Genomic DNA, 12,272 nt, shown 5'->3' with positions numbered 1-12,272 from the left:
AGCCAGGAGTACTTCCGGTGTCCCATAATTTTGGTCTGGAAGCATTTCTGGGTTAGGCCGAAGCCTGACAAAGTAGGGCTCATTAGTCCCCACAGCACCCCCTGGAGGCACCCATATGGAACCCAACATGGCTGAGTTCAAGAACTCCAATTCCCATGATGCCCTGTGGGAAACCATGGCACTGCCGCAACACAGTGGAGGCTGCCATCTGGCAGTCCATGGGAGATAATGTCCTGTGTATGCTATCTCCCTCAGTCTTTCCTGGCTGAGAACATCCCAGCTGGGCCAGGTTCCTGGCTGTCCCTCAAAATAAGTTTGCTAACTGTTTGTAAGGGGTTGAAATGTAAATCTTCAGCGTAGACCTCAGCGTTAACATTTGCAATGCACAATCTGTTGGAAATATCTTTTGTAATGCATATAGTAATAAAATGCATTTGCATTTGTCATTCCAACAGATGGCACTTCACAAACATCTGTAGTAATAAAATGCATTAATACAAATGCTTTTGCTGCACCATCTTTTGGAATAACAAATGCAATGCACATGTCTCGGCTATATGCCATTTGGTATGAGATTCATAAAAGCAGTGCTCATGTTTGTGATGTGCCATCTGTTGAAATGACAGACATAGCAACCGGACAGACACATGGATACACTAATCCATTTATTAAGACAAATGCTAAGGGTTGTTTGTCTGTCACAAAAATTCATGAAACACTGGGCCTTGACCCTCGATCTTGGTCTTAATCAAGACCTTATGATGAGACACATGCAACACGACTCCAGAGTTGGAGGACCAGGCTTCCTGACCCCGGTGGTCCTTCTCACAGCCTGACTGTAGTGGAGTTTACAAAAAAAAAAATATATATATATATATATATAAAAGGTCGAGATCATAACAGTGCGGATTACTGGATTAGATTCAGGAGGATTCAAAACCCAAAAGAAACTTCAAGAAAGATGCCTAACAACGTCAGAAAAGGAAACCAAATCACGACGGCAGCCTGCTTTACTGGGTCAAGCGAAACGATGCTCAGTCCTACTGCAGAGGCGAGCGGCGCAGGCGGGTACCGGTGCCATGCTTGCCTTTTTAGGATAACAGACTCCTTTAAGTGCCAGCATTTTTCTGCAGTGAGTTATTTTCCAACTCAAGCAAATCCGAACATTTGGAGTACAGTAATTACCTCAGGCAAACACAGGGCGAGCCAAGTCTTTCATGGTGGCGCGGGGGCCCAATAATGGTTTCCACACTGACACACTGGGGGTCTGGCCGCCTGCCAGGTGTCACTTACGGGAGACATGCTTTCGCTCAGACTCCAGTGTGCCAGTTTAGAGCACATGCTACATGGTATGTGGGCCAGATGTCATTGTCCATCAAGACAAATGTCTCACAACACTGTTACATTCCTGTGAAAAATAAGTACACCCTATAGAAACTGTCAACAACTCTCATGGGGTGTACTTACTTTTTCACATGACTGCACATTTTTCTCTTTACTCCTCTGGTCTGGTCAAGTCCACCAACAATATCACACATTTTTAAGGTAACCTTAAAAATTACAGCATACATCTTGAACCCTCACCTACGCACTCGTTGCCTTCACTCAGGGTGTATCCAAAGCGGCATATTACAGGCTGTCCAGAAGCGGGGTAGCTGGGCGCAGGGACAGGAGCAGGGGGTGGAGGGTATGAATTTGGGTAGGTCATGCCAGGGTAAGAGGGAGCATTTGGCCTTGGATAAGTCTGTGGAATCATGGAGCGTGGGATGCAAAGGTATCCACCATTCTGATTGACACATCGCATCTCGCCTCGGCAGGCATTGGGAATCGTCCGGCATTCGTCAATATCTGAACATAAAAAAATAATAAAAAGGTTAACACAAATATCACGTTGGCATATTTTCACCCACATCCACACCTGCATTGTGGCCTCCTCACCCATTCCTATGCACATTCAGTGTCAACGTATGCCAGGCTTACCTATGCACTGCCGGGTCTGACGATCGACGTGGAAACCGTCTGAGCACGTCTGCAAAGAAAAACGTCAAAGCCCGTGATTAGCCATTGGGTATCTGAACATTCCTCATGTGAACTAAACAGCGAGGACCATGCCCCTTGGAGGACTCTCTGACTTAAATATATTTAGACGTCTGTCAATTGTCTGAACGTGCTTTTATTCAGAGACCTCACTGGTGTGCAGATGGTTAACGGAGTGACAGGGAACTGAAAGTCAAAACCAGATAATTCAAGCTGATCTTTCATCCAATCAAGAAAGGGAATTCAAAAATCAAAGTCAAAGAGCAGAACTGAAAGCCGTTAGCCAGAAAAAAATGATATGAAGTCGCAAAGGGTGAGCACAAGCTTGGCCAGTGAAGTCTCCATGATGTTGGCTGTAGCAGATATGCCCTTGATCCACCTCTCGGACCCTCAGGTACCACTCCAAACACGATGTAAAAGTACAATACTTCTTTATTTTGTACTCCCGTGCACAAAGCACCCTCCACTCCACACTATTCATAAATAAACTACTCAATAATACAATACACTCTTTCCTCCTCGCCCAGACACTTCGCCCTCCTACCTCCCAGTTCAGCTCAGTGTCTGGGCTTTCCCACAGTCCTTTTATACACCCTGACCCGGAGGTGTTCCTGTCCAACAGTCCACAGTTCCTTATTCCTTTCCGGGTCAGGGTAAACAGTCCTTATCTTCAACCCGGGAGCACGTCGTTTCTTCCTGTCACGTGACCATGACGTACTAGTAGTCTATCTTCGGCTATAGTTCCTCGTGCTTTCAAACACGCAGTTGTACATCCAATCGTGAAAAAACCTGATCTTGACCCTGCCGTTTTCTCCAATCTTCGTCCAATTTCCAAACTACCTTTCCTGTCAAAATTACTCGAAAAAGTAGTTTATGAGCAATTAATTCATCACCTACAGGACCATCAGGTAATGGACCTTTTTCAGTCAGGCTTTAGGCCCCAACACAGCACAGAAACCGTGCATTTACGTGTCCTAAATGATGTCCTTTTGGCATTGGACTCAGGACTCTACGTGATTATGGTTCTTCTCGATTTATCTGCTGCCTTCGACACAATCAACCACGACATCATGATCTCCCGACTCGAATCCTGGGCTGGTGTATCTGGCTTAGCCCTCGACTGGTTCAGGTCATATTTCTGCAACAGGACTCTTAGAGTCATGCTAGATGATTTTTCGTCTGAATCAGTCCCACTCCCATGTGGTGTCCCCTAGGGTTCCATTTTGGGGCCACTACTTTTTTCAATTTACATCCTGCCTTTAGGTGCAATTTTTAGAAAACATGCAATCTCGTATCACCTATATGCTGATGACTGCCAAATTTATTTCATATTCTATTCTATTATATTATATTCAACTGACTCCACTAAACCTCTTCTCGACGGCTTATCTGACATTAAGGACTGGCTAGCTGTAAACTTCCTTCACCTGAACGATTCAAAAACCGAGGTCATTGTTTTTAGTCCCGACCGCAAACAGACCCTACCCCTTGGCCTCGACTTTCTTCCCATTCCAGTAACTTCATCTGTTTCCAATCTTGGAATCAAAATGGATATGGTCCTGAAAATGGATGCTCAAGTCAACAGCACAGTAAAATCCTGCTTTTTCCATCTCAGGCGAATTGCCAAACTCAAACCAATTCTGCCTTACCACCTCCTGGAATCAGTAATCCATGCATTCATTACGTCCCGGCTCGACTATTCTAATTCCTGCCTATATGGTATTAGTAAAGCCACTCTTTCTAGACTCCAATTGGTTCAAAATGCGGCTGCAAGGCTTTTAACTGGAAGCAGCAGAAGCCAACACATTACACCGATTTTAAAAACCCTACACTGGCTGCCGGTTAGCTTCAGAATTGATTTTAAGATACGCCTCTTAACCTATAAGGCACTAAATGGTCTAGCCCCTGCCTACTTGAGTGTCTTGCTCCATCGTCACAATCCCCCTCGTGTTCTTAGATCCGCAGATCAGCTGCTCCTAACCGTTCCCAAGGCACATTTTAAAGCTCGTGGTGAAAGGGCTTTTTCCGTCTGTGCACCCAGGCTCTGGAACTCCTTACCTTTAGTGGTTAGGCAAGCCGCTTCAGTCGCCACATTCAAATCACACCTAAAAAACGCACTTCTTCACATTGGCTTTTAATTCTTAACCTGTCTTATTTCCACTTGCTTTTTGCTATTTCTCTGTTTTATTGGGTCCCCTGACCTGTTTTTTAGTGTCTCTGTTTTAATTCTCTCTTAATGTTTGTTTTTAATGTTTTGCTTTTAGTCTTGCTTGTTTTAACTGTACAGCGCTTCGGTCAGTTATAATGCTGTGTTTTTAAGCGCTTAACAAATAAAAATGGCATGGTATGGTACTCCCGGGTTATAGGGCACATAAGAGCCCACGAGCCCTCCCACAGCGACACCTGGTGGCCCCCAAAGTATCCAGCAGGGCTGTGTGTAGAAACTACAAAGTCCATGAGGCCCTGCTGGAACTCGGGGCACATTTATGCTGTCCGGAGATCTCCTCCTGGCAGCCTGGGGGTGAGGGCCGGAGTAAGAAGCCGGCAATCCACCACATGGCTTATAAACTGTCAGGGTGGTCCAGATCTAATTATGCAATTTTCATTACGCTATAACTTATTAAGTGTAATACATAGAGAATTCACAACTGAATGGAGGACAAGTGGGACATTACATGGAAAAATCAGTGAATTAATTCAATGTAAGTCCATTTTCGTTTATTACAAGATATTTCGAACAATTCTTTTGTCTTGCTGTGGTGTTATGGGTCCACAGCTCTCCCAGCAAAGGCACAGTTCGTTTTTAAATAAATAATCACCGCGCTCGCGGCTTAGCGAGGGGGCGTGGTGGCTGTAGTGAGCCGCAGGGCGATCTGCGGTGTGGCCGTTTCTCACCTAAGTGCGCAGGTGACAGACTGCCCACATCCGTGATTGTTCCTGGTGCTAATGTGCTGCAGCTGCCATGTCCTCTCTGCATATATAGAGAAGCCCGAGACGGTTAGGGAAGAGAAATGGAAGGATCGATAGAAAATGTTGACAATGGAGGTTAAATGACGAGAAAAGGCAGTCTAGGTGGGAGGATCTGGCCACCTATTGAAGAGACAGAGCGAGCTGGGGCCCTGCTAAGGAACGTTTGGTCGATGTGCTCTGGGGGCTAGTTCGCCCCACTGAAGGCAAGGGAGTGGGGTGAGCAGGAGAGGTGTCCTCCCATTTGATCTGAGGAGCGACTACGGGTTTGAGAAAGATCACGGAAGGAGAGCCAACCTCGACAGTCTGGCAGTGACGTCCGTTTGGAGGCCAAGACGGAGGTTGACTGTAGGAGCTCGTGGCTGTTGGGTCTCCGCCGGCCGAGAGAGTAATGGGTGAGCCGGGGAGAAAGTGATGGAGGTGGGCCGGAGAACAACAAGGGAGTGAGAGACTGCACTTTTAATTTCTGCATTTTTAACCTCCGATTTTAAAGGATTTATTTATGGATGGTTTTAACCCCACTGGACACTTGTTTTATGGATTATTTATTTATTGAACTTTGACTGCACTTGATTTGGACATTGTTTTAAATAAAAGCACTTTGCACCTTTATTTTATTACATCATCCCCTTGCTCATTGTTATTGCCTCACTGTCTAGCTCATCACATTACTGACGGTGTTGGGTTCAAGGGCTCCCTTACAGAAGAGGGGAGCATGGAACCAAACCCGCATCGTCACACTTGCATTGTTTTCCTGCATTGCATTAAAAGTTGCATAATTAGATCTGGACCAGCCTGTACAATTATACTGTCGACTACAACATATGGCACATCGATGGCCTGGACGTCGCAGACCTGTCCCTAGCCTCCCGCTGAAATATTCCTGTTGCTAAAAACGCCAAGTGAGGCGAAGATCTGTGGATGTTAATAGACTGGCACAGTTTTTGAGATTAGGTCCAAAAAGTTACGTAAATGCAAAAGAATTGGTCTGGGTCATCAAAAGCAGCCACACATTTATCACTCTCAGCCAACGTTATCAGTGCAATCCTTAAAACTGCGTTGTCTCGAAAGTACAGCCTGCGCCAAATCATCTAAAAGTGTAGAATCAGCCATTGGTATGTTACGCTAAGGCTCGGTACAGTGTTATAGAAATTTTAATAAACAGGGATGGATTGATTTATAGATGGAATGGGCAAATTAATATGTGGAGATGGTAAAGTGACACATGCGGCCTGTAAAAAAAAAAAAAAAAATATATATATATATATATATATATATATATATATATATATATATATATATATAAAACCCAAAAACGCTTTCATTATACAAATATTTACACTTATTGCTTAAACAACCTTTAACTTGAAGCTGATAACTGCCAAATACTTTTTGCAAAATGCGTTATTTTTCAAAAATTTTAGAAGCTTTTGTAATTATGTTTCAAAGGGGCAGCATGGTGGTGCGGTAACAGCACTGCTGCCTCACATTGATGGGGCCAGGGTTCACGTCACAGGTGCTCCATGCATGGAGTTATCATGTTCTCCCCATGTCCGCATGGGTTTCCTCCCTAAATTGGTCCCTACTGTGTGTGTGTGTGTGTCTGAGGATCACTGTCCAAGCTCTTCCCAGATATGTAATACCACCCCAGGCCGAGAGAGGTCACTGCTGCTAACAGCTTTGTCGTTTATTTCTACCACAGTCTTGAGAAACCACCCAATGAGGGCAACTAACAGGTCCCGGAGCTTCCAAGGGATGACTGCCCGAAAGGAGACATCATTGACCACTGAGACAACCGAGAGAAAGGGGCTCCAAGTTGAAAGAATCCAACGGCACAGCCGAGTGAATAGAAGCTACTTGTCTACGTGGCACTTGTTTTTGTTTATCGTTTTCACGGCAGAGCGTTGTTTTTGGATTTGTTGGTAAACGGAGAAGGCCATGTTGGCACCACAAACTTTTTCAGTTTTTGTCCACCCTTCTTCCGTCGGCCATCACAGTGTTCACCCAGCAATTTCCAGGGCTTTTTCCTGCCTTGTTGCCTAGACTGTCTCGGATTTCCCACAACCCCGCTCAGGGTATAGCAGGGTTTTGGAAAATGGATGGATGGATGTTCTAAAGGCATCTGCATAGTATTGTGAGTATAACAGAGCTCAATATGAATTTAAATTGTGATTTGTGACAAGCAATATTTAGCTACATTTGCAATTTACACACGCACTATGATCTAAGCTACTAGAGTATTAAGGAGTTCCAAAATGCACGTATATTTGCTCTGCTCCCGTTTCACGAATAAGACCCAATCATTTCTAATTGCCAATATTAATTTGTTTGAAAGTATATAATCCCAAAATTGCATCTTAATTACCTCACATAAGTGGACGAAATATCCGGTGCATACCTGTCAGTGGACAAATCTTACCTGCGCGTGTCCTCCATGGTGGTGCAACAGCAGTACTAAGAGCAGAGTCAATAGCATCCTGGGAAATGAGGGCACAGATGTCATCATTGAATTTAAAGCAGAAGAGATACAGCAGGCCAGCAGCAAGTCTGGAGTAATGCGGTCACCACCCTGTTCAGAACAACACTGATGAGCACAACGTCCAGTACTGGTTAGCACAAAAGTACCCAAATTCAGGTTTATTGTCAAGTGCACACAATTAACTGAAATTCTTATTTGTTGGTCTCCCATCAACTAGTGACAGTAGGACAACAAAAAATGAGTACAACACCAGATGTGAAACACAACTTCAGGCGGTAGACTCATGAAGTGGTCCCAGTGGCTGTTGAGGAGCCCGATTACTTGTGTCTGAATCTGATGATCCTCTGTGTAGTTGACTGGATTTCTTTATCAAGTATGCAGTAAAGAGGTCGTTACTCCAGTCAGCACCCACTCAAGAACACCTCATACTTCTGGGGGCTGTGTGGTCTGATGTCTTAGACGCTGGATTTTATATCATATGTGACATGGACTGATGTACTACCACATAACTCCTGTCCTTGTGACATTACAATGGCTTCCAGTGAAGTTTAGGGCTTGTTTTAAAATCCTCCTTTTTAAACATAAGGCTTTAAATGTTGAGGACTCTACTTAATTATTATCATAAATATTAATTATGGAGTGGTTGCTGCTTCACCACATAAGGCCACAGGTCCGCCACGCCCTCGACCCTCTGCAGTTTGCATACCAGGAGAAGGTGGGAGCGGAGGATGCCATCATCTACATGCTACACTGATCCCTCTCCCACTTGGACAGAGGCAGTGGTGCTGTAAGAATGATGTTTCTGGACTTCTCTAGCACCTTCAACACCATCCAACCTCTGTTCCTTAGGGACAAGCTGACAGAGATGGGAGTAGATTCATACCTGGTGGCATGGATTGTGGACTATCTTACAAACAGATCTCAGTATGTGAGTCTTGGGAACTGCAGATCTGACATTGTGGTCAGTAACACAGGAGCGCCACAGGGGACTGTACTTTCTCCGGTCCTGTTCAGCCTATATACATCGGACTTCCAACACAACTCGGAGTCCTGCCACGTGCAAAAGTTCAGACGACACTGCTATCGTGGGCTGCATCAGGAGTGGGCAGGAGGAGGAGTATAGGAACCTAACCAAGGACTTTGTTAAATGGTGCGACTCAAACCACCTACAACTGAACACCAGCAAAACAAAGGAGCTGGTGGTGGATTTTAGGAGGCCCAGGCCCCTCCTAGACCCCGTGATCGTCAGAGGTGACTGTGTGCAGAGGGTGCAGACCTATAAATACCTGGGAGTGCAGCTGGATGATAAATTAGACTGGACTGCCAATACTGATTCTCTGTGTAAGAAAGGACAGAGCTGACTATACTTCCTTAGAAGGCTGGCGTCCTTCAACATCTGCAATAAGATGCTGCAGATGTTCTATCAGACGGTTGTGGCGAGCGCCCTCTTCTACGCGGTGGTGTGCTGGGGAGGCAGCATTAAGAAGAAAGACGCCTCACGCATGGACAAACTGGTGAGGAAGGCAGGCTCTATTGTAGGCACGGAGCTGGACAGTTTGACATCCGTGGCAGAGTGACGGGCGCTGAGCAGGCTCCTGTCAATCATGAAGAATCCACTGCATCCACTGAACAGGATCATCTCCAGACAGAGGAGCAGCTTCAGCGACAGACTGCTGTCACTTTCCTGCTCCACTGACAGACTGAGGAGATCGTTCCTCCCCCAAACTATGCGACTCTTCAGTTCCGCCCAGGGCAGTAAATGTTAACATAATTCAAAGTTGTTGTCCGTTTTTACCTGCATTTTTTTTACTCTTTAATATTGTTTTTTTGTATCAGTATTCTGCTGCTGAAGTTTGTGAATTTCCCCTTGGGATTAATAAAGTATCTGTCTATCTATCTATCTATCTATCTAATTAAAAGACCTCACAGCAGTGCATATATGCCAGACTGGACGTTATGATCTCAAGATGCTGGTTGTCATGGCTGTGATGAAAAGTGCAGACTTTAAAGTTATTTTATTTTAGAGTTTGGAGACAGAAAGGCAAGGAAAGGGGAAAGGGAAACATCTTTCAGAGCAAAACCAAAGACGTTAAAACAATAATAAGGATTAAAATATACATAGAGGAAGAGATTCGCAGATCTGAGTCAAGTAAACAGTGCTGTAACGAGAAACGTAAGCCATGTTCGTAACCATGAAGTCAGAAGTAATATTCTTTGATTGACATTATGAAATGATTGAGGATCCACAAACTCGGAGAGTGCAGATATGTGAGACGCTGACCTTTACCCACTCCATTAACGCCTATTAAAAACCCCACAGCAGCAGCTCTAAATGGCAGCAGCCATAACACAACTAACATGCATTTCATTTTTAATCTTGTTAAAACTTTCTGTAGTGAGAAGAGTGACCAGGACCATTCCAGGGCTACACGGGATGAATCATGAGGAAAGATAAAAAGAGCCGAGCCTTTTCAGTTTAAACAAGAGAAGATTAAGAGCAGACCTGACTGAAGTGTTTAAAATTATGAAGGGAATTAATCCAGTGGATCGAGACTGTGAATTTAAAATGAGTTCATCAAGAACACGGGGACACAGTTGGAAACTTGTTAAGGGGAAATTTCACACAAACATTGTGGTTCTCTATGTGAAGTAAAACCTCCTAGACACATGGAATACAGTCGTATGAAAAAGTTTGGGAACCCCTCTTAATTCTTTGGATTTTTTGTTTCTCATTGGCTGAGCTTTCAAAGTAGCAACTTCCTTTTAATATCTGACATGCCTTATGGAAACAGTAGGATTTCAGCAGTGACATTAAGTTTATCGGATTAACAGAAAATATGCAATATGCATCATAACAAAATTAGACAGGTGCATAAATTTGGGCACCCTAACAGAGATATGACATCAATACTTAGTTGAGCCTCCTATTGTAAATCTAACAGCCTCTAGACGCTGTCCTCCTATAGCCTTTGATGAGCGTCTGGTCAGAAATACCTCCATCCAGGATCCATTCTTCATACAAAATCTCTCCAAGTCAAGTTAAATTTGATGGCTGCCGAGCATGGACAGTCTGCTTCAAATCATCCCATAGATTTTCGATGATGTTCAAGTCAGGGGACTGTGACGGCCATTCCAGAACATTGTACTTCTCCCTCTGCATGAATGCCTTTGTAGATTTCTAACTGTATTTTGGGTCATTGTCTTGTTGGAATATCCAACCCCTGCGTAACTCCAACTTTGTGACTGACTCTTGAACATTATCCTGAAGAATTTGTTGATATTGGGTTGAATTCATCCGACCCTCGACTTTAATAAGGGCCCCAGTCCCTGAACTGGCCACACAGCCCCACAGCCTGATGGAACCTCCACCAAATTTGACAGTAGGTAGCAGGTGTTTTTCTTGGAATGCGGTGTTCTTCTTCTGCCATGCAAAGCACTTTTTGTTATGACCAAATAACTCCATTTTTGTCTCAACAGTCCAAAGCACTTTGTTCCAAAATTAATCTGGCTTGTCTAAATGAGCATTTGCATACAACAAGCGACTCTGTTTGTGGTGTGAGTGCAGAAATGGCTTCTTTCTCATCACCCTGCCTTACAGATGTTCTTTGTGCAAATTGCGCTGAATTGTAGAACGATGTACAGATACACCATCTGCAGCAAGATGTTCTTGCAGGTCTTTGGAGGTGATCTGTGGGTTGTCTGTAACCATTCTCACAATCCTGTGCATATGCCACCTCTGGATTTTTCTTGGCCTGCCAGACCTGCTGAGTTTAACATCAACTGTGCCTGTGGCCTTCCATTTCCTGATTCCATTCCTTACAGTTACAGAAACTGACAGTTTAAACCTCTGAGATGTCTTTGTGTAGCCTTCCCCTAAACCATGAGACTCAACAATCTTTGTTTTCAGATCTTTTGAGAGTTGCTTTGAGGATCCCATGTTGTCACTCTTCAGAGGAGAGTCAAAGGGACGCACAACTTGCAATTGACCACCTTACATACCTTTATATCTCATGATTGGACACACCTGTCTATGAAGTTCAAGGCTTAACCAGCTAATCCAACCAATTTGGTGTTACAAGTAATCAGCATTGAGCAGTGACAGGCATTCAAATCAGCAAAATTACAAGGGGACCCACATTTTTGCACAGCCAGTTTTTCACATTTGATTTAATTTCACTGCAGTAGGTTGGCGCCCTGCCCGAGGATTTGTTCCTGCCTTGCACCCTGTGTTGGCTGGGATTGGCTCCAGCAGACCCCGTGACCCTGTGTTAGGATATAGCAGGTTGGATAATGGATGGATGGATGTTAGATTTAATTTCATACAACTAAATACTGCTTCACTAAAAATCTTTGTTCGGAAAACACCGCAGTACTCAGATGTTCCTAGGAAATGAAAGACATACCACTGTTATCTTTTTTGTTGAAAGTAAATTATTATGCAGGCTGAGAGGGGTTCCCAAACTTTTTCATATGACTATAAGTGGCCAAGTAGTGTGGAAGACAGTAGGACTTTAGGGACTTTCAAAACCGACTTGATGTTATTTTAGAAGAATTAAGTGGACAGGACTGGCGAGGTTTTTTTGGGCTGAATGGCCTGTTGTTGTCTAATCTGTTCTAACATCCTAATAGTGAAATTTGTACGTATCCGATCCTCAAAAACCACCATAATGCTTTTGGACCTATTTTTAGGTCCATTAACACTGTAAAAAATTTAAACAGAGTTTAAATAATGACATGGGCCTACTTCTATTACAAGAATCCATTCAACAACAGTAGGAGGTCAAGCTTT

The 12,272-nt window shown here is 44.0% G+C and overlaps 1 protein-coding gene across 2 annotated transcripts in view; it reads right to left on the bottom strand.

Moving 5' to 3' along the window:
* Window positions 1-12,272, bottom strand: part of fbln5 (fibulin 5) — a 43,472-nt gene that overhangs the window by 21,564 nt on the left and 9,636 nt on the right. For both annotated transcript variants that reach the window (XM_051919777.1, XM_051919778.1), the window contains exons 3-5: window positions 7,425-7,573; window positions 1,981-2,033; window positions 1,585-1,848 (exon numbers count right to left, since the gene is read on the bottom strand). In XM_051919777.1, the coding sequence (XP_051775737.1) occupies window positions 1,585-1,848; window positions 1,981-2,033; window positions 7,425-7,510 (403 nt within the window). In that variant the 5' untranslated portion in view covers window positions 7,511-7,573. The remainder of the gene's footprint in view (window positions 1-1,584; window positions 1,849-1,980; window positions 2,034-7,424; window positions 7,574-12,272) is intronic.

Source organism: Erpetoichthys calabaricus, chromosome 16 (assembly GCF_900747795.2).
Source record: "Erpetoichthys calabaricus chromosome 16, fErpCal1.3, whole genome shotgun sequence".
Classification (NCBI taxonomy): domain Eukaryota; kingdom Metazoa; phylum Chordata; class Cladistia; order Polypteriformes; family Polypteridae; genus Erpetoichthys; species Erpetoichthys calabaricus.
Note: the sequence above shows the minus strand (reverse complement) of the source record. Positions and strands in the feature narration are given on the sequence as shown.